The sequence below is a fragment of the Heteronotia binoei genome, chromosome 1 (genome assembly GCF_032191835.1).
Source record: "Heteronotia binoei isolate CCM8104 ecotype False Entrance Well chromosome 1, APGP_CSIRO_Hbin_v1, whole genome shotgun sequence".
Taxonomy (NCBI): domain Eukaryota; kingdom Metazoa; phylum Chordata; class Lepidosauria; order Squamata; family Gekkonidae; genus Heteronotia; species Heteronotia binoei.
Genome location: NC_083223.1, coordinates 281,641,109 through 281,666,616, shown reverse-complemented (window position 1 = coordinate 281,666,616; position 25,508 = coordinate 281,641,109). Strand labels below are relative to the sequence as shown.

At 51.9% G+C, this 25,508-nt stretch overlaps 1 protein-coding gene across 1 annotated transcript in view; it reads right to left on the bottom strand.

Annotated features, from left to right (window-relative positions):
* Positions 1 to 25,508, bottom strand: part of SEMA6C (semaphorin 6C) — a 292,500-nt gene that overhangs the window by 25,343 nt on the left and 241,649 nt on the right. The window contains exons 16-17 of the mRNA XM_060256363.1: positions 21,456 to 21,511; positions 16,656 to 16,706 (exon numbers count right to left, since the gene is read on the bottom strand). Of these exons, the coding sequence (XP_060112346.1) occupies positions 16,656 to 16,706; positions 21,456 to 21,511 (107 nt within the window). The remainder of the gene's footprint in view (positions 1 to 16,655; positions 16,707 to 21,455; positions 21,512 to 25,508) is intronic.

Below are 25,508 nucleotides of genomic sequence, written 5' to 3'. Positions count from 1 at the left end.
CTGCCAGAGGAAGTTGAACAGAGCAGGAGTCAAGTCGCACCTTGAAGACCAACCCATTTTTATTTAGAACGTCAGCTTTCGCGCGCTCTGAAGCACACTTCATCGGACGAGGAATCCGGCACAGTGAGCAAAGCCGTTCGGAGCTGAGCAGAGTGTCAGGCATTGTTTAATCTCTCTTTTATTGCCTGAATAAAACCAATATATTATAGAGATGTCACTAACTCTGAGTTAAACCTGGGCACATCAAAGTAGAAAAGTAGAGACAGATCTTTCACGCCGCTTTCACTAACAGATGCAGGGATTTGTTCTTTGAAGATAAGGCCTCCAGGGACAGTTTCCCAGGTAGTGCTGGACCCGGGACGAATAACCACAGGGGAGATAAGGAAGTTACTGTATGTGTAGTGGGGACCCGCGTCCCCCGACTCTTCGTGCCCCGACGATGTGCCAGGGGGGAGTCTTCACGCCTGCTCCTTCGAATGGTTCAGTGGGTTCGCTGTTATCCGGAAATTTCTCAGCCATCCGGCTTGAAAGTGGCCGGTTCAGATAAACTCACTTAAATGGATCAGTTCCAAAATGTCAAGCATGCAATTTTCAAAAGAACCAGTCCTTGAGTCGAAACAAAGTATGGTTTATTGATAATCCATGTGGCTCTGTTGAGCTAGGTATTGGAACTGATACAGAGTAACAGTAGAATGCATACTTAAAGATGGCTCATCAAAGGTTCTCTAAACATTGCTACAACTTCTAAACAAGCCTGCATTCACATGTGAAAGTGCACACAGTAACTTCCGATGTTTAGACCAATTCCACAGGGCCTGCAAGACCTACCTTTTAAAAATAGCCTTCACTTAATACCGAGCCAAGGAAGTCTCACTGGATATGTTTTAGCCACCGAATTTATAGAAGACCTTAGTATAGCACCATAATGTTAATTTTAATACAAGTTGTTTTAACGATTTAAGGATGATTTTATATAATTGTAATTATAATTATTGTGTATGGTTTTATTGTATATTGTACATTGTATTTATGTGCTGTGAGCCGCCCTGAGCCTGCTTCGGCGGGGAGGGCGGGATATAAATAAAAGGTATTATTATTATTATCTCCCCTGTGGTTATTCGTCCCGGTCTAGGACTAGCCTGGGAAACTGTCCCTGGAGGCCTTATCTTCAAAGAGCAAATTCCTGCATTTGTTAGTGAAAGCGAAAGAGGCACGAAAGATCTGTCTCTACATTTCTACTTTGATGTGCCCAGGTTTAATTTAGAGTTCGTAACATCTCTATAATATATTGGTTTTATTCAGGCAATAAAAGAGAGATTAAACAATACTTGACACAGAGCCGTACAGAGCTGGTAGGCAGTGGCCCAGAATGCAACATGGTACAGATTTAAGACCCAATGACAGTGAAGTGAAATTATCTGGTAGGCAGTGGTTGAGAATGTAAAAGGGTACAATGACAGAATAGTAAAATTAACAAAATGAGCAAACCTTTGATCTGAGTAGCATGAGCACGCGAAAGCAACAAATTCTTTTTGTTGTTGTTGCTTTTGCATGCTCATGCTACTCAGATCAAAGGTTTGCTCATTTTGTTACTGTTCTGTCATTGTACCCTTTGACATTCTAAACCCCTGCCTACCAGATAATTTCACTTCACTGTCACTGGGTCTTAAATCTGTACCATGTGGCATTCTGGGCCACTGCCTACCAGCTCTGTACGGCTGGAGAGCCAGTTTGGTGTAGTGGTTAAGTGTGCGGACTCTTATCTGGAAGAACCGGGTTTGATTCCCCACTCCTCCACTTGCACCTGCTAGCATGGCCTTGGGTCAGCCATAGCTCTGGCAGAGGTTGTCCTTGAAAGGGCAGCTGCTGTGAGAGCCCTCTCAGCCCCACCCACCTCACAGGGTGTCTGTTGTGGGGGAGGAAGGTAAAGGAGATTGTGAGCCGCTCTGAGACTCTTCGGAGTGGAGGGCGGGATATAAATCCAATATCTTCTTCTTCTCTGCTCAGCTAGGTATGGCTTTGCTCCCTGTGCTGGATTCCTCGTCCAATGAAGTGTGGTTAAGAGCACACGAAAGCTTATGTTCTAAATAAAAATGGGTTGGTCTTAAAGGTGCACTTGACTCCTTCTTTGTTCAACTGCTTCAGACCAACACGGCTGCCGGCTTGGATCTATCTGCCGGAGGAAGTGAGGGTGAATTTGGGGTAGGGATGTGTGCGTTTCCTGCATTGTGCTGGAGGTTGGACTAGATTACCCTGGAGGTATCTTCCAGTTCTATGATCCCCTGGCGAGGAGGGCGGGATATAAATAAAAGTTTATTATTATTATTATTATTATTATTATTATTATTATTATTATTATTATTATTATTATTATTATTATTATTATTATTATTATTATTATTATTATTATTATTATTATATGATCTGACAGCAATGAAGATCCTCTGAATTTAGGGGGAGGCATTTGTGTGTTTCCTGCATTGTGCAGGGGGTTGGACTAGATGACCCTGGAGGTTCCTTCCAACTCTAGGATTCTATGATCTGACAGCAATGAAGATCCTGTGAATTTAGGGGGAGGCATTTGTGTGTTTCCTGCCTTGTGCATGGGGTTGGACTAGATGACCCTGGAGGTCTCTTCCAGCTCTGCGATTCTATGATTCTAAGTCTCCACAGGATTCCTCGGGAGGTGGTGGGCTCTTCTTCCTTGGAGGTTTTTCAACAGAGGCTAGATGGCCATCTGACAGCAATGAAGATCCTGTGAATTTAGGGGGAGGTGTTTGTGAGTTTCCTGCCTTGTGCAGGGGATTGGAGTAGATGACCCTGGAGGTCCCTTCCAACGTTAGGATTCTATGAAAACGACCCCCCGCTCTAACCTAATGCCTGTCGCTAGTGATGCCAACAGGCCCTGGAGAAAAAAAAAAGAAGCCCTGTCCCTTTGACAGAGGCTTGAAGCGTGAGAAAAGGCGGCGAGAAGATTTTCACGGCATGGAAGTCAAGAGCATTGCCCAGCAACTAAGAGCACAGGAGACTGAGAGCTTCTGTTATAGGAAAAGGACATTCCCACCCCCCTTCTGAAGGCAGCTGGAGAAGTGAAAAGGCAGGCCAGCGGCTGATTCCTGAGACAAAGACCCCAGGCAAGGCTGAGGAAACAGGAAGTCTCTTGTCTGTGCAAAATAAATCACTTCTTCAGGCCCATCTCTAGGTACTGAGGGGGCTTTCAATTCCCTCGCTCCCCTTCGGATCTTTTTCCTCCGCCCTGCCATCTCCTTCGCTCTCGGTGTGGTAGACTAACCTTACAGCTGTGGGATTGTAATTTACAAACTATTTCAAAAGGGCTTTTTAAAAAAATAGTTTTTCCAGGCTCCGCCTCCGCACAGCTCCTTGCTGCGACTCCAACCGCCGTTCACCAACCTGAGTGCGCGGCAAATGTGGAGAACTGTGGAAAAAGACCTTACAAGCTTGTGGAGGCTGCCTGCCGCATCTCTGTGTGCACCACTTCCAGGCTGGTCTCCCACTAAGCAGAGTCCTTTGAGGGAGCCAGCGGGAAGAAGATGTTGCCACGTGCCAGCCATATCGGGTGGAAAAATGTACCAGCATCGCTCGTCCTCGGAGGAGGCTGCCTGTTGTATCTCTGACATGGGTCACTGTTCTGGGTCCGCTCTCTTGCAATCCGGAGACACTTGCAGAAAGAGTACATATCATTCTTAAACTGTGAGGGGAGGGGCTGTGGCAAATTGTTGAAGCATTTGCTTTGCACGGAGAGGACCCCAGGTTCAATCCCCGGCATCCCCAGTAAAAAACGACCAGGCAGGAGGTGATGGGAAAGACCTCAGCCTGAAGCAGCTTCCTGTGTTGCACATCTGGGCAGCTTCAGATCCTCAGGTGAAGTCTACCTTTGGCTTTTGATCAGCAGTGTTGGAAACTCATTCATTGTGCTATCTTCCATAATAGGGGTTTGGGGGGAGAGGGTTTGGTATTTTTTTTGGGGGGGGGGCAGTGTGGGGTTCCATTGTTTTATAGAATCATAGAATACTAGAATGATAGAGTTGGAAGGGACCTCCAGGGTCATCTAGTCCAACACCCTGCACAATGCAGGAAACTCACAAACTCCCCCCAAATTCACAGGATCCTCATTGCTGTCAGATGGCCATCTAGCCTCTGTTGAAAAACCTCCAAGGAAGGAGAGCCCACCACCTCCCGAGGAGAAAGCCCGTTCCACTGAGGAACCGCTCTAAGGGTCAGGAAGTTCATCCTAATGTGGAGCCAGAAACTCTTTTGATTTAATTCCAACCTTTCGTGGCCGCAGAAAAAAATTCCACACCATCCTCTATAGGACAGCCCTTCAAGTACTTGAAGATGGTGATCATATCACCTCTCAGCCGCCTCCTCTCCAGGCTAAACAACTAGTCCAACCCCTTGCACAATGCAGGAAACTCACAAATACCTCCCCCTAAATTCACAGGATCTTCACTGCTGTCAGATGGACATCTAGCTTCTGTTGAAAAACCTCTAAGGAAGGAGAGCCCACCTCCCAAAGAGGAAACCTGTTCCTCTGAGGAACCACTCTAATGGTCAGGAAGTTCTTCCTAATGCTGAGACGGAAACTCTTTTGATTTAATTTCAACCCATTTGTTCTGGTCCGACCTTCCGGGGCCACAGAAAACAATTCCATCATAGAGTTGGAAGGGACCCCATGGAATCCTAGAGTTGGAAGGGACCCAAGGGTCATCTAGTCCAACCCCCTGCACAATGCAGGAAACTCACAAACACCTCCCCCCAAACTCACAGGATCTTCATTGCTGTCAGATGGCCATCTAGCCTCTGTTGAAAAACCTCCAAGGAAGGAGAGCCCACCACCTCCCGAGGAGGAAGCCTGTTCCACTGAGGAACCGCTCTTAACAGTCATAGAATCCTAGAGTTGGAAGGGACCTCCAGGGTCATCTAGTCCAACCCCCTGCACAAGGCAGGAAACTCACAAACACCTCCCCCTAAATTCACAGGATCTTCATCGCTGTCAGATGGCCATCTAGCCTCTGTTGAAAAACCTCCAAGGAAGGAGAGCCCACCACCTCCTCAGGAGGAAGCCTGTTCCACTGAGGAACCGCTCTTAACAGTCATAGAATCCTAGAGTTGGAAGGGACCTCCAGGGTCATCTAGTCCAACCCCCTGCACAAGGCAGGAAACTCACAAACACCTCCCCCTAAATTCACAGGATCTCCATTGCTGTCAGATGGCCATCTAGCCTCTGTTGAAAAACCTCCAAGGGAGGAGAGCCCACCACCTCCCAAGGAGGAAGCCTGTTCCATTGAGGAACCGCTCTTAACAGTCATAGAATCCTAGACTTGGAAGGGACCCCCAGGGTCATCTAGTCCAACCCCCTGCACAGTGCAGGCAACTCACAAAAGCCTCCCTCTGCCACGCAATCTTACGCAGATTTACACCTGCTAAGTCCTTTGATTGTCAATGGCCTGGAAAGGCGTACCTCAATTTAGGATTGCCCCGTCGAGAGTCCACTGAAAGTCCTTTTTTTTTTTGCCCGGCATTGATATATAAAAGCCCTCAATTCTTTGCCGGCTCATTTCTCAACGCTTTCAAGTTTCGAGTGCGTCGACACGCTGCAGCTTTGTGAGGAGTGTGTAAAAAAAAAAAAGATTTCAGAAGGGGGCACGGGAGAGGGATTCACGCAAACCACCCCCTTCTTTGGCCCCAGGTGGAACTTTTTGAACCTGCAGGCAGCCAGCCGCTATCAAAGAGCGAAAGGGAAAGACAGAGAAACGTTTTTTGAGCATTAAAAGGCAGTTGAAAGAGCTGAGCTTTCCGTCGTCAGGCCGGGAATTCTTTGTCTGCCGCAACTTCGGCTGATTCTGTTCAAAGGGGCTGTGTGAGTTTTAGCAACAGAACCCGAATTGGCTGAAGATGTTTAAAGCAGAGAGGGTGGGATTTTAGGGCCGCAGCTCAGTGGCAGAGCATCTCCTTGGCATGCAGAAGCTCCCAGGGTTTGATCCCCGGCATCTCCAGTTAAAATGGACCAGGTAGGAGGTGATTGGAAAGAGCTCAGCCTGAGACCCTGGAGAGCCATGGAGAGGGGCCATAGCTCAGTGGCAGAGCCTTTGCTTGGCCTGCAGAAGGTCCCAGGTTCAATCCCCGGCATCTCCAGTTAAAATGGACCAGGCAGGAGATGATGGGAAAGACCTCAGCCTGAGACCCTGGAGAGCCATGGAGAAGGGCCATAGCTTAGTGGTGGAGCTTCTGCCTGACATGCAGAAGGTCCCAAGTTCAATCCCCTGCATCTCCAGTTAAAAGGACCAGGTAGGAGGTGATGGGGAAAACCCTTGCTTTAAATACTAACAAAATTTGTGGCAGGGTACAGGACTGGTGTGTGGGTGTAGGTGGCTGCCTAGGGCGCTACCCCACCTGGGGGCACCACTAGGCGCCCCCTTACTCCCACCGCTTGGCCGCTGCGCTCTTTGGAGGCTTCCTTGGAGCCCAGCCACTTTTGGGTTAAAAGCGGCCAAACGGTGCCTTCCCATGAAGGTGCCACTCGGGCGCTTTCAACCTGCAATTTGGAGGCTTTAAAAGAGGGGAGGAGGTGAGGCTGCTTCTGCTGGCTCTCTGCTAGGTGGCATAATGGCAGAAACAGCTGATCTGCCTCCCCCCTTCCATTTAAAGACCACCCCCCACAATAAGATGTATTCAAATGGTGTGAAGGGTGTCGCAGTGGCGCTGTATCTTTCCTCCCCCCCCGAGTTTCATTTTGATCTTCTCTGGGAAGACCTCACCTGGAGTCTTGTGCTCAGTTTCAGGCACCACATTTTAAGAAGGATGTAGACAAAATGGAACGGGTCCAGAGGAGGGTGACGACGATGGTGAGGGGTCTGGAGACCAAGTCCTACGAGGAAAGGTTGAAGGAGCGGGGGATGTTTAGCCTGGAGAGGAGGCGGCTGAGAGGTGATAGGATCACCATCTTCAAGTCCTAGAAGGGCTGTCCTAGAGAGGATGGTGTGGAATTGTTTTCTGTGGCCCCAGAAGGTAAGACCAGAATCAACGGGTTGAAATTAAATCAGAAGAGTTTCCGGCTCAACATGAGGAAGAACTTCCTGACCGTTAGAACAATTCCTCAGTGGAACAGGCTTCCTTGAGAGGTGGTGGGCTCTCCTTCCTTGGAGGTTTTTCAACAGAGGCTAGATGGCCACCTGACAGCAATGAAGATCCTGTGAATTTAGGGGGAGGTATTTGTGAGTTTTCTGCATTGTGCAGGGGGTTGGACTAGATGACCCTGGAAGTCTCTTCCAATTCTATGATTCTATGACAGTTAAGAGTGGTTCCTCAGTGGAACAGGCTTCCTCCTCGGGAGGTGGTGGGCTCTCCTTCCTTGGAGGTTTTTCAACAGAGGCTAGATGGCCATCTGACAGCGATGAGGATCCTGTGAATTTAGGGGGAGGTGTTTGTGAGTTTCCTGCATTGTGCAAAGGGTTGGACTAGATGACCCTGGAGGTCCCTTCCAACTCTAGGATTTTATGATTCTAGGTAAGTGTGAAGATTATTGAGATGAGGCCTGCATAGGGTTGCCAGCTCTGGGTAAGGAAATTCTTGGAGATTTGGGGCACAGAGTCTGGGGAGTGCGGGTTATAAAGCAGAGGTGGCCAAACTGTGGCTCGAGAACCACATGTGGCTCTTTCACACATATTACACGGTTGTCAAAGCCCGCAGCACCCCATTGGCAGCTTGGAGAAGGCATTTGTCTTTTTTAAGTCACTTCTCCAAGCCAAGCCAGCTGGCGGCTTGGAGAATGCATTTAAAATTAAAGTTGCTTTCTTTCCACCTATACCTCCCTCTACCCATCTACTTCCTTCCTTCCTTCCTTCCTTCCTTCCCTCCTTCCTTCCCTCCTTCCTTCCCTACCTCCTTCCTTCCTTCCCTCCTTCCATCCTTCCTTCCCTCCTTCCTTTCCTCCTTCCCTCCTTCCTTTCTTCCTTCCCTCCTTCCTTCCTTCCTTCCTTCCTTCCCTCCTTCCTTCCTTCCCTCCTTCCTTCCCTCCTTCCTTCCTTCCTTCCCTCCTTCCTTCCTTCCCTCCTTCCTTCCTTCTTTCTTTCCTTCCTTCTCTCCTTCCTTCCTTCCTTCCCTCCCTCCTTCCCTTCTTCCTTCCTTCCTTCCCTCCTTCTCCTTCCTTCCTTTCCTCCTTCCCTCCTTCCTTCCTTCCCTCCCTCCTTCCTTCCTTCCTTCCCTCCTTCCCTCCCTCCCTCCCTCCTTCCTTCCCTCCTTCCCTCCCTCCTTCCCTCCTTCCTTCCTTCCCTCCTTCCTTCCTTCCCTCCCTCCTTCCTTCCTTCCCTCCTTCCTTCCTTCCCTCCTTCCTTCCTTCTCCTTCCTTCCTTCCTTCCTTCCTTCCTTCCCTCCCTCCTTCCTTCCTTCCTTCCCTCCCTCCTTCCCTCCTTCCTTCCTTCCTTCCACGTGGCTCTCCAACATCCGACTTTCATATCTTGCGGCTCTCAAACATCTGATGTTTATTCTATGGGGCTCTTACGTTAAGGAAGTTTGACCTCCCCTGGTATAAAGCCATACGGTCCACCTCCACAGGGCCTAAAGCCATACAGTCCACCGTCCAAAAAGTGGCCATTTTCACAAGGGGACTTGCTCTCTCTAGGCGGCAAATCAGTTGTAATTCTGGGAGATTTTCCAGGACTCCCCTGGCAATTGGCAACCCTAGGCCTGGGGCACATCCTGCCTGCCCGTTGTGACCGCTTTCTTCCCCTGGCCAGCTCAGTAGGCAAAGATCTTGCAAGTCCCACAGCCCCCTTGTCCTCCCGGCGGCAGCCATCCTCCGCACCGCCGACTCTCTCCTCGGAAACATACGCATCTTCTCCCCCCCACACCCCCCCCCCGGGCACACACGCACGCACATTTTCTAATTTTAAATACAGCCACAAAAGTCCTCCTTGCTCGGTGCAACTCGCTCAGCCGCACGCACCTGCCGCCCACACAGCCACATCTTCAAGAGAGCCACCGATCTCGCCCGCCATGCACGGAAAAGGTGTTTGCAGCTGTTAGTGCTGGGAGGGAAAGCCGCCCGCACCCGGACCCTCTCCCAGGAGCAGGCCATGGAGAGAGAAATGGGGAAGAGGGGGTCACTACCTCTACCGGTCCATGCGTCCAGCGTGCCAGGGCAATCGTTAGCATCTCAGATCCCCTCCGTTCCCATGCTGGGTTAGTGCTTTCCCCACGCAGGCGGTCATTCTGTGGGTGGTGTTCACACGCGGAGAGGGCGAGCCGCCCAGCCCTTCTTACCCTGGGTGCTCACGGCCACGTGGAGGGTGGAGCGTGGGTCCCCTGCGCCCGGGGCCGGGTGGGCGTCAAGAGCCATGCTAGCAGAGGGAGACCCCGTGGCGGGCGCCTCCGCGAAGGGCACAGCGGCAGTGGTGACCATCTGAGTCTCGCCTGCGTTACCGGTGACAAACACAACATCAGCAGGAAATGGGGGATCGGGGGACAGATTGTGGCTGGTTGTGGGGCAAGGACGAGAGCCAGAAATCCTGCCCTATTGGTGGGGGTGGGGAGGCAGCAGGGAAGACGCCAAAGTGCCAAAGTTTTTCTGGGGAATACTCCAAAATGGGGCCCAAGGCCTCCCTGCGACATGAAGAAGATACTGGATTGATATCCCACCCTATACTCTGAATCTCAGAGAGGCTCACAATCTCCTTGCCCTTCCTCCCCCACAACAAAACCCTGTGAGGTAGTTGGGGCTGAGAGAGCTCTGACAGAAGCTGCCCTTTCAAGGACAACTCCTACGAGAGCTATGGCTGACCCAAGGCCATTCCAGCAGGTGCAAGCGGAGGAGCGGGGAATCAAACCCGGTTCTCCCAGATAAGAGTCCGCACACTTAATTAACCACTACACCAAACTGGCTATAGTTCTCAGAGTGAGAATAGAGCTGGAGGTGAGACCTATCATGTGACACGGCAAAGTCACCCCCTGCATTCCAGTAGAGTGGCCAAACCCCAGGTGAGAACAACAAAACACAATTGGAGAATCATTGGGTTGCAACCCCCAGATCCCCCGGGATTACAACCAAACTCCAGACTAGAAGAAGACTGCAGATTTATACCCTGCCCTTCTCTCTGAATCAGAGACTGAGAGCGGCTTATAATCTCCTTTCCCTTCCTCCCCCACAACAGGCACCCTGTGAGGTGGGCGGGACTGAGAGAGCTCTGACAAAAACTGCCCTTCCAAGGACAACTCCTGCGAGAGCTGTGGCTGACCCAAGGCCATTCCAGCAGGCGCAAGTGGAGGAGTGGGGAATCAAACCCTGTTCTCCCAGATAGGAGTCTGCACACTTCACCGCTACAGAGATCTGTCCCCTTGAAGGAAGGGACTGCTTTGGAAGGGGGATTTTATGGCAGTGAACTACTCTGAGGCCCCTCACCTCTCCAAACTCCACCCTCTCCGAATTTTCCAACATGGAGTTGGCAACCCCACACTCAGGACAACCCAACGGGTGACCCAATGAGGGACCAGCAGAGACTCTATAGTGAGATTTTTAAAAAAATCTCATCAAGTAAAATTACCCATTTCCCCCTTTTCGGGAGAGGAAGAAGAGGAGATTGGATTTATGCCCTGCCCTCCACTCTGAATCTCAGTCTCACAGTGGCTCACCATCTCTTTTCCCTTCCCCTCCCCACAACAGACACAACAGAGGCAGGTGGGGCTGAGAGAGCCCTGACAGAAACTGCTCCCGAGAGGAACGGCTCTGCGAGAACTTGCGACTGACCCAAAGTCACACCAGCCGGTGCAAGTGGAGGAGTGGGGAATCAAACCCGGTTCTCCCAGATAAGAGCCCGTGCACTTAACCACCCTGTGATGTGGGTGGGGCTGAGAGAGCTCTGACAGAAGCTGCCCTTTCAAGGACAGCTCCTAGGAGAGCTATGGCTAACCCAAGGCCATTGCAGCAGCTGCAAGCGGAAGAGTGGGGGAATCAAACCCGGTTCCCCCAGATAAGAGTCCGCACACTTCGCCACGACGCCAAACTAGCTTTCCGTGAAGGGCTCGATATCGAGGGCAGAGGATCTTCCCTCAGAGCTGGTTCCAGGAGACCCCTGGGCGGAGACTTCCCAGCACCCCCTCCCATCCTCCGCCCTGCCCCCCAGCCTCATGCCCACCTTCCCTCCCAACTGCTTGCAGGCCTCTTGCACACTTGTGGGTCCTTCCCTTGTCTCTTCATCAGGACTCCCTCTGACCATGCTCCCAGCCGGGGGTGGGATTCTAGCAGAAGCGCCTTTGCATATTAGGCCACACCCCCCTGATGTAGCCAATCCTCCCGGAGCTTACCAAAAAGAGCCTTGTTAAGCTCTGGGAGGATTGGCTGCATCAGGGAGGTGTGGCCTAAGGAGCTCCTGCTAGAATGGCACCCCTGCTCACAGCTGGCCGCAGCCCTTTTCCTGGCGGCAGCAGGCAATGTGCAGGTAGGGAAGCCCGAGGCAGTAAGTGGATGGGGGGAAATCGGCAAGGAGGGGTCTCTGAGCTTTGGCGGCTGCCCTGCTGCTCTGTCTTGGTTGCCAATTCCAGGTGGGGAGAGAATCAAGGCTGAGCCTCCAGTGTGGAGAAAAAAGGAGAACGATATATGCAAAAACCTTCTGCTTCTCACTTGTGTCGCCAGTCCCCAGTTGGGGGCAGGGGATGCCCTGGTTTGGAGGCCCTCCCCCTCTTTGGGGTCCTCAGAAAGTGGTGGGGAGGGAAATGAGAGCCAGTTTGTTGTAGCGGTTAAGTGCGCAGACTCTTACGGGGGAGAACCGGGTTTGATTCCCCCACCCTTCCGCTTGCAGCTGCTGCAATGGCCTTGGGTTAGCCATAGCTCTGGCAGAGGTTGTCCTTGAAAGGGCAGCTTCTGTCAGAGCTCTCTCAGCCCCACCCACATCACAGGGTGGTTAAGTGCACGGGCTCTTATCCGGGAGAACCGGGTTTGATTCCCCACTCCTCCACTTGCAGCTGCTGGAACGGCCTTGGGTCAGCCATAGCTCTCTTATCTGGGAGAACCGGGTTTGATTCCCCCCTCCTCCACTTACAGCTGCTGGAATGGCCTTGGGTCAGCCAGAGCTCTCTTATCTGGGAGAACCGGGCTTGATTCCCCACTCCTCCACTTGCACCTGCTGAAATGGCCTTGGGTCAGCCATAGCTCTCCTAGGAGTTGTCCTGGAAAGGGCAGCTGCTGTCAGAGCTCTCTCACCCCCAACCACATCACAGAGTGGTTAAGTGCACGGGCTCTTATCTGGGAGAACCGGGTTTGATTCCCCACTCCTCCACTTGCACCGGCTGGAATGGCCTTGGGTCAGCCATAGCTCTCCTAGGAGTTATCCTTGAAAGGGCAGCTTCTGTCAGAGCTCTCTCAGCCCCACCCACCTCACAGGGTGGTTAAGTGCACGGGCTCTTATCTGGGAGAACCGGGTTGGATTCCCCACTCCTCCACTTGCACCTGCTGGAATGGCCTTGGGTTAGGCATAGCTCTCCTAGGAGTTGTCCTGGAAAGGGCAGCTGCTGTCAAAGCTCTCTCACCCCCAACCACATCACAGAGTGGTTAAGTGCACGGGCTCTTATCTGGGAGAACCGGGTTTGATTCCCCACTCCTCCACTTGAACCTGCTGGAATGGCCTTGGGTTGGCCATAGCTCTCCTAGGAGTTGTCCTTGAAAAGGCAGCTTCTGTCAGAGCTCTCTCAGCCCCACCCACATCACAGGGTGGTTAAGTGCACGGGCTCTTATCTGGGAGAACCGGGTTGGATTCCTCAGTCCTCCACTTACACCTGCTGGAATGGCCTTGGGTCAACCATCGTTATCAAAGAGTTTGTCCTTGAAAGGGCAGCTGCTGGGAGAACTCTCTCAGCCCCACCCACCTCACAGGGGGTCTGTTGCAGGGGAGGGAGATAAAGGAGATTGTGAGCCGCTCAGAGACTCTCAGTGGAGGGCGGAATATAAATCCAATGTCTTCTGTTGCTGCTGCTCCTCTGGGCACTCCGTTATTCCCTATGGAGACCGATTCCCATAGGATATCATGGAGAATTGATCTGTGTGTATCTGGGGTTTGGGGGGGGGCTGTTTTTCTTAGGTGGAGGCACCAACTTTGCAGCATAGCATCTGCTGCCTCTCCTCAAAGGACCCTCCAAGATTCAAAAGGATTGGACCGGGGGGGTCCCGTTCTATGAGCCCCCGAAGACGATCCCCCTCTCCTTCATTATTTCCAATGGAGGGAAGGCATTGAAAAGGCATGCCGTCCCTTCAAATGTGACGGCCAGAACTCCCTTTGGAGTTCAATTGTGCTTGTCGCAACCTTGTTCCTAGCTCCACCTCCAGTCTCCGGGCTCCACCCCCAAAGCCCCCAGATATTTCTAGGCCCAGGTGTTGACAGACTCCAACCCAGCGGCAACTCTCCCCCCTCTCCCCCACCCACTCAAGCAAAGCCAGGAGCCGCCAACAACCTCTCTCTTTCCCCCGCAACCTTCCCTTCCATTAAGCTCAGAGATTCTCCCCTGCTGGGTAATTAATGGACTCCGCTAGGTTTTAATTTCTTTCCCTACACCTGATTGGCTCAGCTTTCCTCTTTCTGTGAGGGGGGGGGAAGCAGGCCTCCTGCGGTCGCTGATTGCATGGCTGAGCCCCCCCCCCAGCTGACGGGAGGGGGAGAGAAAAAGAAGAAGGGGGGGGTGTACCCAGAAGTGACATCATTACACAGCAACGTCAAGGCAAAACCTCTTCCGTCAGAGCATAAAGATGGGGAGGGACGGTGGCTCAGTGGCAGAGCATCTGCTTGGTAAGCAGAAGGTCCCAGGTTCTATCCCTGGCATCTCCACTAAAAAGGGGTCCAGGCAAGAAGTCATGAAAAACCTCCGTTTGAGACCCTGAAGAGCCGCTGCCAGTCTGAGTAGACAAGACTGACTTTAGGGAGGGACAGTGGCTCAATGAGAGAGCATCTGCTTGGTACGCAGAAGGTCCCAGGTTCAATCCCCGGCATCTCCACTAAAAAAGGGTCCAGGCAAGTAGGCATGAAAAACCTGTTTGAGACCCTGAAGAGCCACTGAGTAGACAATACTGACTTTGATGGGGCTCAGTGGTAGAGCATCTGCTTGGTAAGCAGGAGGCCCCAGGTTCAATCCCCAACATCCCCAACTAGAAAGGGTCCAGGCAAGTAGGCGTGAAAGACCTCAGCTTGAGACCCTGGAGAGCTGCTGCCTGTTTGGGGAGGGACAGTGGCTCAGTGGCGGAGCATCTGCTTGGTAAGCAGAAGGTCCCAGGTTCAATCCCCAACTAGCAAGGGTCCAGGCCAGTAGGTGTGAAAAACCTCAGCTTGGGACCCTGGAGAGCTGCTGCCAGTCTGAATAGACAAGACTGACTTTGATAGATACAGGGTCTGATTCGGTAGAAGGCAGCTTCAGATGTTCACTCTGGTATTTGGGTGAAAACTCTATGGTAACTTTGTCTTCTACAAGAGAGTCTTTGCCCAAAATAACAGTGTTGCCCTGAAATTGCCGACGTGATGATGTCACTTCCAGGTCACATTGGAGGTGAAGTGGTCATGTGACACGTGATATGTCGCTGCAACATCAACTGGGCCTCGCTCTTTTTCCGGGTAACTCCCCCCCACACACACCGGACAACTGATCAGGGGTGTCACAGTGGGACCTCCAACGGGGGTGGTCCGGCAACCCTACCCCAGCGAACCTCACAGGGTTGTTGTGCAAATAAAACTGAGGACGGGAGAACAATGTAAGCTGCTTTGGGTTTCTCTTGGAGAGGAAGGCAGGGTATACATTAAGAGAAATAGAGACAAATAAATAGATTTCCTACTATTAGGGTTGTCAGGTCCAATTCAAGAAATATCTGGGGACTTTGGGGGTGGAGCCAGGAGACATTGGAGGTGGAGCCAGGAGACATTGGGGGTGGAGCCAGGAGCAAGGGTGTGACGAGCACAATCGAACTCCAGAGGGAGTTCTGGTCATCACATTTAAAGGGACTGCACACCTTTTAAATGTCTCCCCTCCATTGGAAATCATGAAGGAGAGGGGGGATCACGGAACTGGACCCCCTGGCCCAGTCTTTTTGAAACTTGGAAGGTGTTTTGAGGAGAGGTACCAGTTGCTATTATGAAAGGTTGGTGCCTCTCCCTCAAACAACAGCCCCCCCCTCAGAGCCCCAGATATCTGCAGATCAATTTTCTATTATACCCTATGGGAATTGGTCTCCATCGGAAATAATGGGAGTGCCCAGCAGACATTTCTCTCCTCCCACCCCGCTTCCTGATAACTCTGAATTGGGGGGAGGGCCTCCAAACCGGGGGATCCCCTGCCCCCACCTGGGGATTGGCAACCCTACCTTCCAAACATACTTGAGATGGCTTCCTGGCTTTCTACTCATAACCTCCCTGTGCCCAGTGTAACACACACCATGTCGTATCAATGGCCGATGGCAAATTTAGAGGCCTCTCATCCCACACGGATGCTTGTATCCTAATCTTGCTTCTGCTTACCTTTAGTCATCTCTTGCCCGAGCCAAGACTGGCCATTGGCACGACGGGGTGTGTTTTTTGATTCCTAATCTCCCCCTCTCTCAAAACCTGGAAAGGGACGTGAATCGACACAGGTGGCCATTATGGAGAATACCTTATGGTTTTGCATTGGAAGGGGCCATTTGAATAGCAACAGAATTTCCTGCGGAAGGGCTCTCCATTCACTCGCAAAAATTAGTGAGTCTCTAGGATGATGGTTGGATGAATGGGGAAATGGTGTGAGAAAGAGCGGATGGCAGCGGTGGTGGTAGTTAGAGTTCCTTCGAGATGGCCGTTAGTTTTCCCAGGAATCCTTGGGAAACCGGAAAAGCGACACACAATTCCTCCACCTCCCATTCGAAATAAGAGCTGTGCTTCACTTCTCCTTTGACATTCAAGGAACTACTTTTATCCCCCACTGAAGCAGGTGAACTTTCATAAAACTGAATCCATATTTATAGGCCTATCCTTGGTTGGTAGCCATCTTTGGACAGCAAGGGCCTAAGGCCTGAACAACAGTAGGCCAGTTGCCATGGTAACAGACAAGGCCTCACACTACCCAAGTCTCCCAACTGAGAACTATCCAGTAGACTTCTGGATTAAACGCTGGAACTTGACAAGATCCTTAAATCAATACCCCCACCGCCCCACAAAAAGGGCACCCCGATGTAGAAGATCTAATCAAGCTGTTCCATGTTAGACCAGGACAAGCCCAACGCAGATACCCATAAATGTCTAATCCAACATGGCTGCCCTTGATAAAGATCTCAAAATGTTGACATCTGAGCAGAAATTTGAGGGCTGGCCAAAGCTGGTTTCTGCTCTCCTTGAAGTCAGGGTTGCCAACATCCAGGTGGGAGATGAAGTTCTCCTGGAATTACAAATGACCTCCAGAGATCTGCTCCCCTGAAGAAAACATCTGTTTTGGAGGGTGGCCTCTCCCTCACTGAGTTCCTTCCCCTCACCAAACCCCACACTCCCCAAGCTCCGACTCCAAATCTCCAGGAATTTCCCAACCCAGAGTTGGCAACCCTGCTTATAGTTCAGAAGACCAGGTGCATCTCTTTTGAAGCAGGAGTAAGCAGTCGTGGAAGGAGGGGCATCAGGGAAGGAAGGAGGGAAGGCAGTACTGACCATACGCGGAGTCCCTGGTGCCATCATGGTTTCCAGTTGACGTTACCACATCTAAAGAGGAAAGGAGGAGAAACTCAGGGTGGGAAATCAATTGGAGCAAGTCAGGGAGGGGCTGGGAAGCCAGCGTTTGGCAGCAGAGTTTGGGGGCGACAGGGAAAAGGGGGGGGGGAGCCAGTGGCAGTGGAAATTTCTTCCGTCAGAACATAAGGATGGCGTACACAAACAAGAGTACAAAACTATAGGAACATTAAAGAAGCCGTGTTGGATCAGGCCGATGGCCCATCCAGCCCAACACTCTGCGTCACGCAGTGGCCAAAACCCAGGGGCCATCAGGAGAACGTAAGAGAAGCCATGTTGGATCAGGCCAGTGGCCCTCCAGCCCAACACTTTGCGTCACGCAGTGGCCAAAACCCAGGGGTCATCAGGAGAACATAAGAGAAGCCATGTTGGATCAGGCCAATGGCCCATCCAATCCAACACTCTGCGTCACGCAGTGGCCAAGACCCAGGGATTATCTAGAGGTTCAACAGTGGGGCCAGAACTCTAGAAGCCCTCCTGCTGTGCCCCCGCAAGCACCAAGACCACAGAGCATCCCTGTCCCAGACATAAGTACGTAAGAGAAGCCATGTTGGATCAGGCCAATGGCCTATCCAGTCCAACACTCTGTGTCACACAGTGGCCAAAACCCAGGGGACATCAGGAGAACGTAAGAGAAGCCATGTTGGATCAGGCCAATGGCCCATCCAGTCCAACACTGCGTCACGCTGTGGCCAAAACCCAATGGCCATCAATAGGTCCACCAGTGGGGCCAGAACTCCAGATGCCCTCCCATTGCGGTCCCTCCCAACCACCAAGAATACAGAGCATCACGGCCCCAGACAGAGTGTTCCATCAATACCCTAGCTAATAGCCACCGAGGGACCTCTGCTCCAGATGTTTATCCAATCAAGACAACTGGAGCAGCAGCTACAAGCTGATCCAGAAACCTCAAATTCACAGCAGCGTCACCAGGACTTGGGCACTGGCACCCAAGAACAAGGTAATTCACCCGCCCGGGCCTTGCGCTCCTTGAAAGAGACAGATACCCTGAAGAACCGTTGGACTGGAAACCTCATTCTCTGGAGAGGGAACCAGACTAACCCAGTCCCCTTGAGGACGCACTTGCGTGTGTCTCCATCTGTCTGTCTCTCTCGCACCCAGAGACACATGAACCAATTTGTCCTGATTTCACAACTCTTGTGCTTGTTTTCAGTTGCGAATGTCATCCTCTTCTGTGCTGCTTTGAGAGGTATAGGCTGAAGGGGCTTTTCAGGGGAATCGTTATTTTTCTTATGGCACAGTGGCTCCAAAGAGGTTCCCATTATGAGCAGCGACGGGGCTGTGAGTGAAGCAACGTTCCCTCGAAGCTGCAGAGTCTTTGTATATTAGGCCACCAGAAAAGGGCAGCTAGAATGATTCAAGCTTGGAGAAACGTCGACTGCGGGGTGACATGATAGAGGTTTACAAGATAATGCATGGGATGGAGAAAGCAGAGAAAGAAGTCCTTTTCTCCCTTTCTCACAATACAAGAACTCGTGGGCATTCGATGAAATTTCTGCGCAGTCGGGTTAAAACGGATAAAAGGAAGTCCTTCTTCACCCAAAGGGTGATTAACATGTGGAATTCACTGCCACAGGAGGTGGCAGCGGCTACAATTATAGCCAGCTTCAAGAGAGGATTGGATACAAATATGGAGCAGAGGTCCATCAGTGGCTATAAGCCACAGTGTGTGTGTGTGTATTTTTGGCCACTGTGTGACACAAAGTGTTGGACTGGATAGGCCAGTGGCCAATATGGCTTCTCTTCTGTTCTAATGTCTGGGGCAGTGATGCTCTGTATTCTTGGTTCTTTGTGAGGGAGGGAACAGTGGGAGGGCTTCTAGTGCCCTGACGCCACTGATGGACCTCCTGATGGCACCTGGGTTTTTTGGCTACTGTGTGACACAAAGTGTTGGACTGGGTGGGCCATTGGCCTGATCCAACAGGGCTTCTCTGATGTTCTTCTGCGCTGTATTCTTGGTGCTTGGAAGGGGCAACAATGTGAAGACTTCTAGTGTCCTGTCCCAACTGATGGACCTCCTGATGGCACCTGGGATTTGGCTCCTGTGTGACACAGTGTGTTGGACTGGATAGGCCACTGGCCTGATCCAACATGGCTTCTCTTCTGTTCTTATGTGACACAGAGTGTTGGACTGGATGGGCCACTGGCCTGATCCAACATGGCTTCTCTTATGTTCTTCTGTGACACAGAGTGTTGGACTGGAGGGGCCACTGGCCTGATCCAACATGGCTTCTCTTATGTTCTTCTGTGACACAGAGTGTTGGACTGGAGGGGCCATTGGCCTGATCCAACATGGCTTCTCTTATGTTCTTCTGTGACACAGTGTGTTGGACTGGATAGGCCACTGGCCTGATCCAACATGGCTTCTCTTCTGTTCTTATGTGACACAGAGTGTTGGACTGGATGGGCCACTGGCCTGATCCAGGATGGCTTCTCTTATGTTCTTGTAAGCAAAAATTCTACTTGACGAGCTCCTGGCATTCAAGTGGCAAGCTCCTGCATCAATGAGTATGCTCTGGGGACATCCTTCTTGAGCTAAGACAAAAAGGGGTGAGCAGGGGGCTAACACTCTGTGAGCTAGCTCACGCTGACTCAGCTTCGAGGGAACACTGGTTGCCCACTCCAGGCTTGGAAGTTCCCAAAGATTTGGGGTTGGAGAAACAGGGATGGTGGAGTTTGGAAAGGGGAAAGACCACGTCAGGATCGAGTCCGCCCTCCAAAGCTGCCATATTTTTCGGGGGAACTGGTGTTTGGAGTCCAAAGAACAGTGGTCAGCGCTTTGTTTTGTTGCGGGAACTTAGGGTTGCCAATCCACAGGTGGGAGCAGGGGATCTCCCCGTTTGGAGGCCCTTCCCCCACTTCAGGGTCATCAGAAAGCAGGGGGGTTGGGAAATGTCTGCTGGGCATTCCATTATTCCCTATGGAGAACGATTCCCATAGGATATAGTAGAGAATTGATCCGTGGGTATCTGGGGCTCTGAGAGGGACTGTTATTTGAGGTAGAGGCACCAAATTTGCAGCACAGCATCCAGTGCCTCTCCTCAAAACACCCTCCAAGTTTCAAAAGGATTGGACCAGGGGGTCCAATTCTATGAGCCCCCAAAGAAGGTGCCCCTGTGCTTCATTATCTCCAACGGAGGGAAGGCATGTAGGTGTGCGGTCCCTCTCAATGTGATGGCCAGAACTCCCTTTGGAGTTCTGTTATGCTTGTCACAATCTTGCTTCTGGCTCCATCACAATGTCTCCTGGCTCCACCCCCAAAATTTCCTGGATCCGCCCCCAAAGACCCCAGATATTTCTTGAATTGGACTTGGCAACCCTACGTGAACTCCTTATATATTAGGCCACCCCCTTACCCCCCATGTAGCCAGTCCTCCAAGAATTTACAGAGTGTTAAAGCTGCAGTATTGCCGTCCTAAGCTCTCCTCACAACCTGAGTTCACCCCAGAGTTGGAAACGACTGGTGCTTGCACAGGGGACCTTTCCTTTCCATAAGACCAACAAAAGAGCCCCGTGACGCAGAGTGTTAAAGCTGCAGTACTGCCGTCCTAAGCTCTGCTCACGACTTGAGTTCAATCCCCGGCAGAAGCTGGGTTTTCAGGTAGCTGGCTCGAGGTTGACTCAGCCTTCCATCCTTCCGGTCAAAGGAGTCCCCAGCTTGCTGGAGGGAAAGTGTAGATGACTGGGGAAGGCAATGGCAAACCACCCCGTAAAAAATCTGGCGTGAAAACGTTGTGAAAGCAACGTCACCCCAGAGTCAGAAATGACTGGTGCTTTGCACAGGGGACCTTTCCTTTCCTTTCCTTTCCTTTCCTTTCCTTTCCTTTCCTTTCCTTTCCTTTCCTTTCCTTTCCTTTCCTTTCCTTTCCTTTCCTTTCCTTTCCTTTCCTTTCCTTTCCTCTCCCTAAGACCAACAAAAGAGCCCCGTGGTGCAGAGTGTTAAAGCTGCAGTACTGCCATCCTAAGCTCTGCTCACGACCTGAGTTCAATCCCCGGCGGAAGCTGGGTTTTCAGGTAGCCAGCTCGAGGTTGACTCAGCCTTTCATCCTTCTGGTCAAATGAGTCCCCAGCTTGCTGGGGGGAAAGTGTAGAGGACTGGGGAAGGCAAGGGCAAACCACCCCATAAAAAGTCTGGCGTGAGAACGTTGTGAGAGCAACGCCACCCCAGAGTCGGAAACGACTGGCGCTTGCACAGGGGCCCTTTCCTTTTCCTGTATTAAAAGCCCTGCAAGCCCTTGGAGGATTGGCTACATCGGTGGTGTGTGGCCTAATACGCAAAGGAACGCCTGCTGCAAAAAAAGCTCAGGCAGTGGTAATTCCAGGAGCTCTCTAGGCCCTGCCTGGAGGTTGGCAACCCAGCCACAGGAGCCGGACCAGCTGGGCATTCAGTCAAGCCCAAGCGAAGCTGGCAGGCAAAAGGATTCAGCAGTGACATCCCATCTCCTTCCCACTCCTTCGTCGGAAGACAAAGCCGAACGCTTCCCCCACAACAGCTTTTCGCACACTTGGCAGTGGTGGAGATGCGGGAGGACAGGAAAGGGCCGCACAGAGATGGTTTTGTTCGGCTCGGCGAGGAGAGTTTTAATATGGACTGGGACAGGCTCCCTTCTCCTCCACTTCGACCAGCCCAAAAGGGCCAAAAAAGGGTCCCCCCGTCAAAGCGAGCCGAGAAACTGGGCTTCTCCAGCGGGGGCCGCTCACCTTGGCAGTTCCCCCCATACTTGGCCGCGTTTTCGACGTCTTGTTCGAATCCGCTTCTGCAGAGAAAAGCCGGAGAAGGGACGGGGAAGGGAGGGAGGAGAAAGAAATCTCATTAAAACCAGCTTGCCAGGTTGATTCAACCCCTGCTAATTAATCAATGGGCCGGTGCCCAGGAAACAAGAGAGGGGGGTGGGAAATCTAGCTTTGGGCCCAGAATGAAGCGCCGAATTCCTTCCCCACCCCTGCTGGAGCGGCTCAAGGGAGCCCGAGGAGTTGATGGATTGCCTGGCGGTGGCGGGGCCGTCATGGGGACCGCCTGAGCTTCAGGCAGCAAATTGCAGCCAGTTGTTTGGCGTCTTGCGGGGCGGAGGTTGGGAGGGAAAGGATGATAAATCTGGGAGAGAAAGACACCGTCGGTCTCTTGCACATACAGCGCAGGACCGCAGGCAGACACCAGCCTGTTCGTTTTTTCCCTGGATGCTGATTCTGCGAATGGCCAAGTCCGATTCAAGAAATATCTGGGGACTTTGGGGGTGGAGCCAGGAGACGCTGGGGGTGGAGCCAGGAGACACTGGGGGTGGAGCCAGAAGCAAAGTTGGGAGAAGCACAATTGGACTCCGAAGGGAGTTCTGGCCATCGCATGTAAAGGGACCTTTAAAGGAAACCCACAAATACCTCCTTCCCCCATAGGGTTGCCAATCCCCAGGTGAGGGCAGGGGATCCCCTCCCGGGTTGGAGGCCCTCCCCCCGATTTAGTTTAATCAGAAAGCAGGGGGAGGGTAGGGAAATGTCTGCTGGGTACTCATGATTCCCTATGGAGACTTATTCCCATAGAAAATAGTGGAGAATTTATCCACAGGTATCTGGGGCTCTGGGGGCCCTGTTTTTTGAGGTAGAGGCACCAAATTTTCAGTATAGTATCCAGTGGCTCTCCCCAAAGTACTCCCTAACTTTCAAAATGATTGGACTAGGGGGACCAATTCTATGAGCCCCCAAAGAAGGTGCCCCTATCCTTCAATATTTCCTATGGAAGGAAGGCATTTAAAAGATGTGCAGTCCCTTTAAATGTGATGGCCAGAACTCCCTTTGGAGTTCAATGATGCTGGTCACAGCCTTGCTCCTGGCTCCACCCCTAATGTCTCCTGGCTTCACCCCCAAAGTCCCCAGATATTTCTTGACTTGGACTTGGCAACCCTATTCCCCCACCCCCAGTGACCCCCTTCTCCATGCCCAGTTAGGGTTGCCAAGTCCGATTCAAGAAATATCTGGGGACTTTGGGGGTGGAGCCAAGAGACACTGGGGGGTGGATCCAGGAGCAAGGTTGGGACTGGGATGATTAAACTCCAAAGGGAGCTCTGGCCATCTCATTTAAAGGGACGGCACACCTTTTAAATGCCTTCCCTACATTAGAAATAATGAAGGATAGGGGCACCTTCTTTCGGGGCACATAGAATTGGACCCCCTGGTCCAACCTTTTTGAAACGCGGAGAGCATTTTGAGGAGAGTCATCAAGAAGATGAAGATATTGGATGTATATCCCGCCCTCCACTCCGAAGAGTCTCAGAGCGGCTCACAATCGCCTTTCCCTTCCTCCCCCACAACAGACACCCTGTGAGGTGGGTGGGGCTGGAGAGGGCTCTCACAGCAGCTGCCCTTTCAAGGACAACCTCTGCCAGACCTATGGCTGACCCAAGGCCATTCCAGCAGGTGCAGGTGGAGGAGTGGGGAATCAAACCCGGTTCTCCCAGATAAGAGTCCGCACACTTAACCACTACACCAAACTGGCTCTAGGCTGAAAATTTGGTGACTCTGCCTCACAAAACCGCTCCTCCAGAGCCCCAGAGACCCCCCCCCAGATCAATTCCCCATTATACCCTATGAGAATTGATCTCCACATAGGGAATAATGAAGTGCCCAGCAGACATTTCCCTCCCCCCACCCTCCCCCCTGAAGTGAGGGATTGGCCTCTCTGCTCACGAGTTGCTGAACTTCCAACTTCTTCTAAGTAACACAGACGCCCCATCCCAAGAGGAAGCCTTTCCAAGGGGAGTCTGAAGCCTCCGGAGGTGGGAAGTCACATGGAGGCTGTGGGGGCGGGGCTTCCCCCCCTGACGGACAGCTGACTGGGGTCGGGAAGGAACCTGGGAAAGCGGGAGAACCCCTGCCGGGACCTGGGGATTGGCAAGCCTATAGGTGGGCGGGAAGGGTTGCATCAGGCAGGCCTGTAGCCGCAGAGAAGCCTGTGGGGGCACTGCCCCCTGACTTCCAGCCAGGGGCCCCCAACTCCCAGGGGGCCCTCCAGGGTGCAGCCCGCTTTTTATTTTTATTTTTTCCTATGGCTGAGCCAGCAAAGCGCTATCAGCGGCAGCCAGTAGGGTTTCCAAGTCCAATTCAAGAAATATCTGGGGACTTTGGGGGTGGAGCCAGGAGACTTTGGGGGTGGAGCCAGGAGACATTAGGAGTGCAGCCAAGATCAAGGCTGTGACAAGCAGAATTGAACTCCAAAGGGAGTTCTGGCCCTCACATTGAAAGGGACGGCACACCTTTTCAATGCCTTCCTTCCCTAGGAAATCATGAAGGATAGGGGCGCCTTCTTTTGGGACTCATAGAATTGGACCCCCTGGTTCAATCGTTTTGAAACTTGGGGGGTATTTTGGGGAGAGGCACTAGATGCTATACTGAAAATTTGGTGCCTCTACCTCAAACAACAGCCCCCCCCCAGATCCCCAGAAACCCGCGGATCAATTCTCCATGATTTTCTATGGGAATAAATCTCCATAGGGAATAATAGAGTTTCCAGCAGACATTTCCCTCCCCTCCCCTCGCTTCCTGACGACCTTGAAGCGGGGGGAGGGCCTCCAAACTGGGGGATCCCCTGCCCCCGCCTGGGGATTGGCAACCCTAACCGGGAGAGCTGAGCAGGGCCCAGTGCACCGCAGCAGACAGAGATGAGGAAGGTGAAGGAGGGGGAGGGGGAGGAAGCCGTGTGGAATGGGCCAGGGCGGGAGGAGGACAGATGGAGCTGCTGGCCGCAAAGCGCTGGGGTGGGGGAGAGGGAGGTGGAAGGAAAAACCCCTCCTTGCACGCAAGATGCACTCCCTTCTGGAGCCCAAAGTTTTCGGGTTTTCTGCCTCGACTTGGCCACTTTCGGAACCTCCAGCTTTTGCCCCTAACCCAGAAAGCTTCTGAGAAGTGGCAAGCCCTGCAGTAGGGTTGCCAATCCCCAGGTGAGGGCAGGGATCCCCCGGTTTGAAGACCCTCCCCCTGCTTCAAGGTCATCAGAAAGCAGGGGGAAGGGGGAGGGAAATGTCTGCTGGGAAATCTGTTCCCATAGGAAATAATGGGGAATTGATCCGCTGGTATCTGAGGCTCTGGGGGGCTGTTGTTTGAGGTAGAGGCACCAAATTTTCAGCATAGCATCCAGTGCCTCTCCTCAAAGTTCTCCCCAAGTTTCAAAAGGATTGGACCAGGGGGTCCAATTCTATGAGCCCCAAAAAGAAGGTGCCCTTATCCTTCATGATTTCCTGTGGAAGAAAGGCATTTCAAAAGGTGTGCAGTCCCTTTAAATGTGAGGGCCAGAACTCCCTTTGGAGTTCAATGATGCTTGTCACAGCCTTGATCTTGGCTCCACCCCTGTGTCTCCTGGCTCCACCCCCCCAAAGTCTCCTGGCTCCACCCCCAAAGTCCCCAGATATTTCTTGAATTGGACTTGGCCACCCTGGTTTTAGATCATTTTAAGTTGTTTTAACTTGTTTTAAATTGTTTGATCGGTAATGATTATTGTTAATTTTAATTGTTTGCTATTGTTTATTGTCTGGGTTTGACTGTTGTTAGCCGCCCTGAGCCTGCCTCGGCGGGGAGGGCGGGATATAAATGCGAGAAATAAATAAATAAATAAATAAATAAATAAATAAATAAATAGGGAGGAGGAGTTTGTGGGTTTTCTGCCTTGTGCAGGGGGCTGGACAAGATGACCCTGGAGGTCCCTTCCAATTCTAGGACTCTATGATTCTAAGTTTCCACAGGCTTCCTCAGGAGGTGGTGGGCTCTCCT